At 40.8% G+C, this 9,681-nt stretch overlaps 1 protein-coding gene across 1 annotated transcript; it reads right to left on the bottom strand.

Moving 5' to 3' along the window:
• Nucleotides 1–4,666: 4,666 nt before the first annotated feature.
• LOC106579046 (5-hydroxytryptamine receptor 7-like) lies at nucleotides 4,667–8,901 on the bottom strand. Its single transcript, XM_014158473.3, has 2 exons — nucleotides 7,827–8,901; nucleotides 4,667–7,129 (listed from the first exon to the last, which is right to left on the bottom strand). The coding sequence occupies exons 1-2, from the start codon at nucleotides 8,306–8,308 to the stop codon at nucleotides 6,373–6,375; spliced, it is 1,239 nt and encodes a 412-aa protein (XP_014013948.1). The 5' UTR covers nucleotides 8,309–8,901; the 3' UTR covers nucleotides 4,667–6,372.
• Between the last annotated feature and the right edge of the window lie 780 nt (nucleotides 8,902–9,681).

Below are 9,681 nucleotides of genomic sequence, written 5' to 3'. Positions count from 1 at the left end.
ATTTTTTGGGGGTTTGTATCATTTGATTTACACAACATGCCTACCACTTTGAAGATGCAAAATATTTTTGATTGTGAAACAAACAAGAAATAAGACAAAAAAATGAAAACTTAAGCGTACATAACTATAACTATAAACAGAGAGTAGCAGTAGCGTAAAAGAGGGGTTGGCAGGTGGTGGGTGGCAGGACACAATGGAGATAGTCCGGGTAGCCAATGTGCGGGGGCACCGGTTAGTCGGGCTAATTGAGGTAGTATGTACATGAATGTATAGTTAAAGTGACTATGCATATAGACTCTGACCATGAGAAACAATATTCTCTGGTCTGAGGAAACCAAGATTGAACTCTTTGGCCTGAATGCCAAGCATCACGTCTGGAGGAAACCTGGCACCATCCCTACGGTGAAGCATGGTGGTAGCAGGATCATGCTGTGGGGATGTGTTTCAGCTGCAGGGACTGGGAGACTAGTCAGGATCGAGGCAAAGATGAACGGAGCAAAGTACAGAGAGATCCTTGATGAAAACCTGCTCCAGAGCGCTCAGAACCTCAGACTGGGGTGAAGGTTCACCTTCCAACAGGACAACAACCCATAGCACACAACCAAGACAACAAAGGAGTGGCTTCGGGACAAGTATCTGAATGCCCTTGAGTGGCCCAGCCAGAGCCTGGACTTGAACCCGATTGAACATCTCTGGAGAGACCTGAAAATAGCTGTGCAGCGACGCTCCCCATCCAACCTGACAGAGCTTGAGAGGATCTGCAGAGAAGAATGGGAGAAACTCCCCAAATACAGGTGTGCCATGCTTGTAGCGTCATACTCAAGAAGACTCGAGGCTGTAATTGCTGCCAAAGGTGCTTCAACAAAGTACTGAATAAAGGGTATGAATACTAATGTAAATGTGATATTTCAGTTTTTTTTCTTGGTGTCATCAGACTAGAGAATCTTGTTTCTCATTGTCTGAGAGTCACTTCTCATGGTCTGAGAGTACTTCACTTCCCTGACCAAGGCCCTTCTCCCCTGATTACTCAGTTTGGCCGGGCGGCCAGCTTTAGGAAGAGTCTTGTCAGTTCCAAGCTTCTTCCAATTAAGCGTAATGGAGGCCACTGTGTTCTTGGGGACCATCAATGCTGCAGAAATGTTTTGGTACCCTTCCCCAGATCTTTGCCTCAACACAATCTTGTCTCTGAGCTCTACGGACAATTCCTTTGACCTCATGTCTTGGTTTTTGCTCTGACATGCACTGTCAACTGTGGGACATTATATTGACAGGTGTGTGCCTTTCCAAATCATGTCCAATCAATTGAATTTACCACAGGTGGACTCCAATCAAGTCGTAGAAACGTCTCAAGGATGATCAATGGAAACAGGATGCACCTGAGCTCAATTTAGAGTCTCATAGCAAAGGGTCTGAATACTTATATCAATAAGATATTTCAGTGTTTTTCTATTTATAAATTTGCTAAAATTTATAAAAACCTGTTTTCACTTTGTCATTATGGGGTATTGTGTGTAGATTGAAGAGGAGAAAAACAATTTAAGCCATTTTATAATAAGGCTGTAACGTAACAAAATGTGGAAAAAGAAAGGGGTCTGAATACTTTCAGAATGCACTGTATCTCAATGTATCTCCCCCCAGTGCATGTTGTTCACGGTTCACAGAAGGTGCTGCTACCAGTGTGTCCCCCTCCCACACTGATCCAATGTTAATGATGATGATGACTGGTAGCATGTAGCCTACACCCTCTATCTGCCGATCCCCACAAACAGTGTCACCTTCCTCTTTCTTCAGCTAAAAGAATCTTTGGTGAGCTCACATGTCCAGTTCGTGTGTCAGAACTCTGATAGAGGTGGTCTGTTAATACAGGCACCTGCTTCTTTATATGCATGGAGGAATATTCCACAGGACTGTGATTTACTGGACCTGAAATGGCATTGTCTCTGAGAACCAGGGTCTGCCCATGTTTAGCTCACCCACCATGGGTGGAGGGGAGTAGACCAATGATGTACAGTATATAAACACTAGATTGCTTATGCTATGTATTGGCCAATGAGAGACTTTGAAGCTACCTATCTGGCATAATTTGGCACTCCCCAGTAGGAGCAGTCCTCCATAGCAATGAATGGAAATCTACAGTATTTCAATTAAATGTTTGCAAGACGAAATTACATGTATTTTTGTTGTTGTAGTGGGGACATTGATATTAACACGCTCCAAAAATTCTACTTTTAGGAAAATCTTTCTATATTTATTATTTATTTGTATGTTTAGCTCACATAATATAATTTAAAAGTATACATTAAGGTGTCTTTAATATAATACAAGTAGAAAAAACGAATGTATACATTAATAAACACCTTTCTAGAGGCTTCCAAGATATATTTTTTACAATGGTGGAGTTGTAAAAAGAGGCGTGGTAACTTCAAAACAGCGCCCCCTGTGTGTCACTCTAGTGTATACAGTTTATAAATCATTAAAACAGACGCTGCTTCAGGAAGTCCAAGCACCAGGCGTCCGCAGGCTTTTTACTCAAGTTAAACCCCAACTTCCCCTCTATTAATTGTTAGCTTTAAATCCAATTCTTAATTCTAATTAGAATATTGATTCATTAGGATGCCTATTAGACTGAGAAGTTAGAGGATAAAAGAGTCTACAGCGGAACAGGATATTGTGACGCTGCCCGTGGACCCTATAAATCCCTATAAAGTGGAAAGGTAAATTAGAAAGATGGCAGGAAATTCCAGCGAGGAGACAGTAATGAGCAATATCATGTTATTTTTCCCCACCGAGAGGATTTCATTTGGAATGCTGTTTCACGGTATGCCATTTGTCACTGCAATTATACCTTGAATGTGCATATCTGAGCTGAAAATTTGCAGATACAAAAGGTGGAGCCATATGCTGTAGGTGAAGCTTTAAATTAAATGTGACAAGAAAATCTGCCAATTTACAGTGAATTATAAACATTGGAGTTTAAACAGCTTGCCTATGAATATACAGATGTAATTTATCTGCGGTGGATTATTCAGTGTGTGGAGAACTATCTGGAGGTAAAGACCCAGGCCACTCAGGCTGCGTTTCCACAAGCAGGCCAATTTTCATCAGAATTGGGGTGCCTGAAAAAAACACAGCCTCAAGAGTTGAATCTGTCCTTTCAAATCTTCTCAAGGTCTTCAGTGAACATCTTTTTCATATGTAAGACCCAAGGTTCGGATTTGTACACTCTCCAGTCACATTGTCCATTCATTTCAGTGGATTTTTCATAGCAAGAATAGTTACAATACCTTGAATTTGCTATTGACTAGGAGGTTTAAAAGCCACTTTCCTTCTTTGGATGTCTGTCCATACACTAAAAGTGTTACATTTATTTTAGTGAAAGAGAGATAAGGTACCTTTCAGGGAAAGTGACCATGCCATTTGAGGGATTATATGCACAGATACAATTATTAAAAGTATTTCATGGACAATCTATTAAGTATATTGCAATGAGAACTCCTGATGTACTCTGACAAGACAAAGGAAGTATTTCAAATGTACCCAGGGGAATAATACATAAATAAACCAGTTAGAAAATTCCGTGATTTTATAGGTTAACTGATTCAGAGTGTGGACTGTGGACCACCATAATTCAACATTTAGGGATCTTTAAAAGTGTTCATCAGTGGGATAATTATTAGAAAAAGTTTAAAAAACAAGCACCCACCAGGTAGAGCAATTTCTCAGGAATGCAATGTCCATCCAGTACTCCCACCCACCCATTATCACTGAGAATGACCCCTTAAAGAGGCACAAAAGTAAACAACCTGTATCCTCAGCTCAATTCTGTGGCTTTCCTTCTCTCTTTAGAACCAGTCAGGTTAGCATTGGGTCATTGAAAAGGGCATATCATTGAGTAATTCAAGAGGACGATCCATTTGAAAGGATAATTCAGAGGTGTCAGAATCTCTGATTTATGGTCAGAGTGCATCTAGGAACACGACGGATGAGAAACTCAAGGTCATCGTTTGTACGCCCTGGTTCCATTATCCTGACTGACTCAGTGATGCGACTGTCACCGTAGCCGGATATACATTTAATTTACTCAAGAGAGGACACTCCCTGATGTCTGCTTTGGCAATAAAAGGCCGGAGAGTGTGCAAGGCCTGCTTATTATCAGAGACAAATTCATTGTAGGGCCTTCAACTTCTATTGCAGTATTTTTGTCAGTCAGCTAGAGACCAAAATTATGTTAATTTAAGGCCTAATGAAGTCAACAAATGACAGGACTAACCATTACTTTTTCCTCGAGTCTTTCCTTTGGAAAGCTTTGTAAATGGCTTTAATAGTTCTCCCATGTGGTTTTCGAGTTGTGGTAATATCTGTGGTAATATCTTTCAGTTCCACAGCCTCATCATGATGCCATAGTTGTTTTAAGTTTCTATGTGTTTCAATGGTAGCTCTGTTCACATCTTAGCACAGGAGAATGGAGCTAGCCAAAATCCTCCCATACAGCAGATTTGTCTAAATCCTAATTGCTTTTTTTTCTGATCCACAGGGTGCATAAGAGGAACGTTTTAGTTTTAGATTTAACCACAAGATTATAAAAATACTATAAGCTAGGCTATCCCTCGCTGGTCTATGATTCACACCTCAAAACAAATACCACTTCAAAGAAATAGCCAAGCCAATTGCTTCAGATGCAATGACTCACGTGGAAGCTGTGTGTTCCCTGAAGTCAAGTGCCCCCCTCCCCCTCCTAGTAAGACAATTCATGCCTTGGTTATAATAATAATACTGATCCCCTCTGAGGCCAGCCCAGCATGTTTCCAAATTAAAGCTTGTGATCGTCTATGATCCTCTGGTCTCTTTTAGTACATTGTGTTCCTTTTGGTGCTTCAACATTTACTACAGTGTTTGACTGAGCTTTGGCATGAAACAAGCACAGAGTCTAGCACGTCACTGTCAAATTAACACAATTTAGAGTTGTAGCATGATGTGTTGACCTAGTGTATTTTGACGTAAAATATAAACCATTTCTAATAGTTACATTTGATTTATAGTGTAACGCAAAACTATAAGGTAGAGCAAAACTACTACTAAAAATATATAATGTTCCTACATACTGTACAACCTGTTCCTTCTCGTTCTCAGATATGTTATTTAAATAAAAATAAAAACATCTGGAATAAATGAACGAATCAAAACAATTACAATCAAACATTTATGTACGATTATTCACCCTAGTCAACCTTGGCCAATGTCATCCCGATCAACATAAGGTTTTTCTCTACAATATACTTGAATATACTTGAAATATATATTGAACATTGAATATTTCAGTATACTTGAAAAAGGCCTAGCTTAATATGATTGATCAAATACTAATATATTGATCAAATATATTCACAGTATGTGCTATACAATGAAGGGTTAATCCCAGTTCTTATCATATCAACATGTACATTTATCCAGAGCGACTTACAGGAGCAATTAGGGCTAAGTGCCCTGCTGAAGGCTCAAAACTAGTTATGTGTCTAAAGTGCATGGTACATTTGACGAAATATGTCCATATGACCAACTGTCAAGCAGATATAAATATGTTACTAACATAATTGTGTTGCATGACTTTGAGTTTGGTCAAAATTCTACACATAATAATTACAATTTCACAAATGGTTTCGAAGGTGGTTCATTGAACACACCATAAAACAATTAATTTTCCTGTTACTCAATATACATAACTGGAACCATGGCTCACCATCTGTGGTGCATATTGTTTAACTTTAAAATGTTTCTTATTATTATTTTTTTTAAATACATTTCTCACACAAACTTTATGCATCGAGTGTGATTTTCAAGTACCAAATACACAGTGATATATCTAACAAAATAACATGACGGCGTCATTTATCCTACCACAGCCATAGCCTATTATTTGTCCTCTCATCCAATACAAGAGTGTGCCATGCTATCTAAAAATGTTCTCTGCATTTCACCGTCATCTAACATTTAATTTCTGACAGTGTGCTCTAAAATGCAGAAGAACAGCCATTCAGAATGCCTATCAGAACACTCGATTGAAAATAATCGATTTAGGGAACATTGTAATCTGACGGTTGGTTTGGGTCTGTCCCAATAACCTGACAAAATGTGGAGCTAATGTTCTTGTGTGTGCCAGGTGTGAACAATAATAACAGTTTTTTTCTATACATTTATATAGCCTTCCTCTACTCATGAACTGAATAGGATTCCTCAGTCTAGAGCAATGTTTGCTGACTGGTCCAGAGGGTTATCTGCCTCAATTTAGTCAAATGTCAAATACAATTTTTCATCGAAACCATAGCTTGCCGGTCTCTGTGAGTGAAACGAGAAGTTTAAGAAACACTGTTCTAGCTAGATCACCAGATCTGGTCTCTCAGCCAGTTTGAGGGCCTCGTGCATGCTGGCGGCGGAGAGTTTGCGGTTGATGTTCCTGTACCTGCAGAGTAGGATGTTACGGTAGGTGGTCCTCAGGTCCCTGTTGAAGAAGGCGTAGATGAAGGGGTTGATGAGGGAGTTGGCGTAGCCCAGCCAGAGCAGGAACCTCTCCACCCAGAGGGGAACGCAGCTACACTCCGGCTCGCAGATGAAGGGCCTGGCCGTGGACAGAAGGAAGAAGGGCAGCCAACAGACGGAGAAGGCCCCCACCACGATGCCCAGCGTGGCGGCCGCCTTCTGTTCCCGTTTGAAGATGGAGATGTTCTTCCTGTCGTTCTTCAGCAGACGAGAGAAACTGGCGCACTCCTCTACCTCCTTCTGGAGCTTAAGGGCCGCAGCCACGCAGTCAACACTGTTGCATTCGTCCTCCACCTTGGGGAAGCCTTGGATGGTGTGCTTGGCGGCACTCACCTTGGCCGCTCGGTAGATGTTGTAGTACATCATCAACATCACCGACATGGGGATGTAGAACGCGACAGCGGTGGAATAGATAGTGTAGCCCACGTCCTGGCTGATTAGACACACCTTGTCGTCGTTGACGTTCTGGGCCCAGCCGAACAACGGGGGAAGGGTGATGGAAGCTGACAGCAGCCACACAGACAGAACTATTTTGGCCATGCATCTCCCACTCTGTCGCACAGGGTAGGTCAAGGGTTTAGTTATGCCTAGGTACCTGTAATGGCAAAGAGATTTGTTTTAAACATTGAGAAGTCTCTGATGGAAGTAATATGATTGACAAAGTAATCACAGGATAGTATAGATTCCTCAAACTCAACTATGGACCTCGAAGCCAGTTCCACTGTGTTTTTTCAGTTTCCCTCTAATCAGGGACTGACTTACCTGGGACATCAGGTGGGTGCAATTAATTATCAGGTACGCCAGAAAACCAGCAGGCTTTGGACCTCTTAGGGCAAGAGTTGAATACCCCTGGTATACTGTAGATCAAAGGGTGGCCAATCATCTTCCTGCTGCAGTGCAGCCTGCTGCAGTGCAGGCTTTTGCTCCAGCCCTTCTCTAACGCACCTGATTATGCTAATCAGGGTCCTGATGAGCAGCTGATTAGAAGCAGGTGTGTTAGAGCAGGGCTACAGTAAAAACCTGCACCTTCCCCCAGAAACTCAAGAGGAGGCGGGTTGGTCACCCCTGGTATAGGGTTGACAGGGTTGGTATAGATACAATAATCCATTCTCAATTTTTCATCAATGGTTGAATAAAAAAAACATAAGCAAATCTGTTCATTGGTGCTAATTGCTGTTGACTTTTCTTATAAATGAGACTAACCCGGATAAATAATGGTTTGGGGAATAAAAAATAAGAACATTTGCAATTTATTGGTTTTATTAGGGAGTCGAGACTGCATCTTGACTCACCTGTCTATGCTTATTACACACAGGGTCATGATTGATGCAGTGCAACACATCACGTCCATGGCAATAAAAACGTTGCAGAACACCTGTCCGAAGATCCACTGCCCCCCGATGAGGTCCGTGATGCTGACAAAAGGCATCACCGCCACCGCTATAGACAGGTCCGCGACCGCCAGGGAGACGATGAGATAATTGGAGGGCTGCTTCAGCTTCTTAACAAAGCACACGGATATCACCACAAGTAAGTTCCCGCAAATGGTGAGCAAAGTGAGCACAGTGAGAACTCCTCCGATAAGAACCTTCTCCACATTCCCGTGGCTGAGAATCTGCATCCCGCATGTCGTGTCATTTTCCGTGGGGCTCAGAATTGGCAAAGTTGCAGTGGTTGTTTGGTGCGCCCTCAGCAGACGCAGATCCATCCCCGCTGTAGTCATACTGGTCCTGGCAAGTTCCTTCATCAGGTCTTTGGTCAAAGATGATCTCATGAGATTAATAAGATTTAATTGGTTCCATTCTTATATATTAATCCGTTATTAATAATGCATTGGGAATCCATCAATGCACAAGGATTATTCCCCCAACTTCATTGATTCATTTGTATTTTCCATAATTTCCCCAAATTACCAGTCTCTGTAGTACCGTTATCCATGCAGCCGCGCCAAGGCAGCAGGTTAATGGGATAGAGTAAATTAATAGGATAAACAGACTCCGGTTAACAAGCTTGGTTTGTAATACATTGTAAAATGTAATGCGGTTCAATGGTGACCATCACGAGAGTGGCTAGCGCAGCAAAGAACTCTGGAAATGTTGTATCGGCTAGACTAGAGGGAAATATACCGGGGTGACGTCAGAAGAACCCGCAGAGGTGTAGGCTAGCCTAGTTAATCGTCGCCACAAAGTCATAATTATGGCTAAACCCCGGCTATTTCTACAATTTCTCTTCTTATAATCAGATATTTAACATAACCTTAACCCTAACCTTATCCACACTGCTAACCGTATGCCTAACCCTAACCTTAAATTAATACCATGAATTTTTGGGATATAGACAATTTTGACTTTGTGGTTGTGCTAACTAGTGACAAACAGTCTAGTTGGAAATTATTCACAGAAGTTTACAGTTTATTTGGGTTTTTAGAACGGAGCAACACCTTATTGCTATTATTTTACAAATTATAGCTAGTGTTTGTGTGTGCATGCATGTGTGTGTGAGAGAGGGAGAGAGAGAGATAATTTACTGTTAACTGTTGACTTTTTATTGTTTATTTCACTTTTCTTTATCCATTTCACTTGCTTTGGCAATGTAAACATATGTTTCCCATGCCAACAAAGCCCCTTGAATTGAATTTAATTGAGAGATCGCGAGAGAGTATCAGATTTATGCACTTTGGCGCCATCCTGAGGCTTTATTATAGGTCAAAATGTTTTTACAATATCCACATTTTTTCACACAGACAAATAGTGATTTTATTATATTTAGGATTGATATATTTACCTGACAAGGGGCGTAATCTTAAAGTGGCAATCTGTAGTTGCTGCATACATTTTTGGGGGACTTATAAATGAATTATATAGGTCTACATATTGATTCTTGAAGAATATAATTTTGATATGCCGAATTAATTTAGTTCAACCTCAATACTCCATCAGAACCCGAAATATAAGATTGTTACACTCCAATGTATGTAAACAAAGTAAATCTAAACAAACACTGTATAGCCTCATACCATGGTTAAAACTATAATTTTGATATAATGGATGGTCATCCCTCAGGTTTTTACCGAAACAGGCTTTGTTATTGTTATTGTCTGCGGATTGCCACTTTAAAGACTTCAGAAATGTGGGTAGCTATTTTGTC

The sequence above is a fragment of the Salmo salar genome, chromosome 19 (assembly GCF_965601325.2).
Source record: "Salmo salar chromosome 19, fSalSal1, whole genome shotgun sequence".
In the NCBI taxonomy this organism is placed as follows: domain Eukaryota; kingdom Metazoa; phylum Chordata; class Actinopteri; order Salmoniformes; family Salmonidae; genus Salmo; species Salmo salar.
Note: the sequence above shows the minus strand (reverse complement) of the source record. Positions and strands in the feature narration are given on the sequence as shown.

What these genes read in the sequence shown, in the direction of transcription:
- LOC106579046 (XM_014158473.3), bottom strand. Translation starts at nt 8,308, where the DNA reads ATGAGATCATCTTTGACCAAAGACCTGATGAAGGAACTTGCCAGGACC. An exon ending in TGTGTAATAAGCATAGACAG is followed by an intron (nt 7,130 to 7,826) that starts GTGAGTCAAGAT and finishes TTGCCATTACAG; the next exon opens with GTACCTAGGCATAACTAAAC.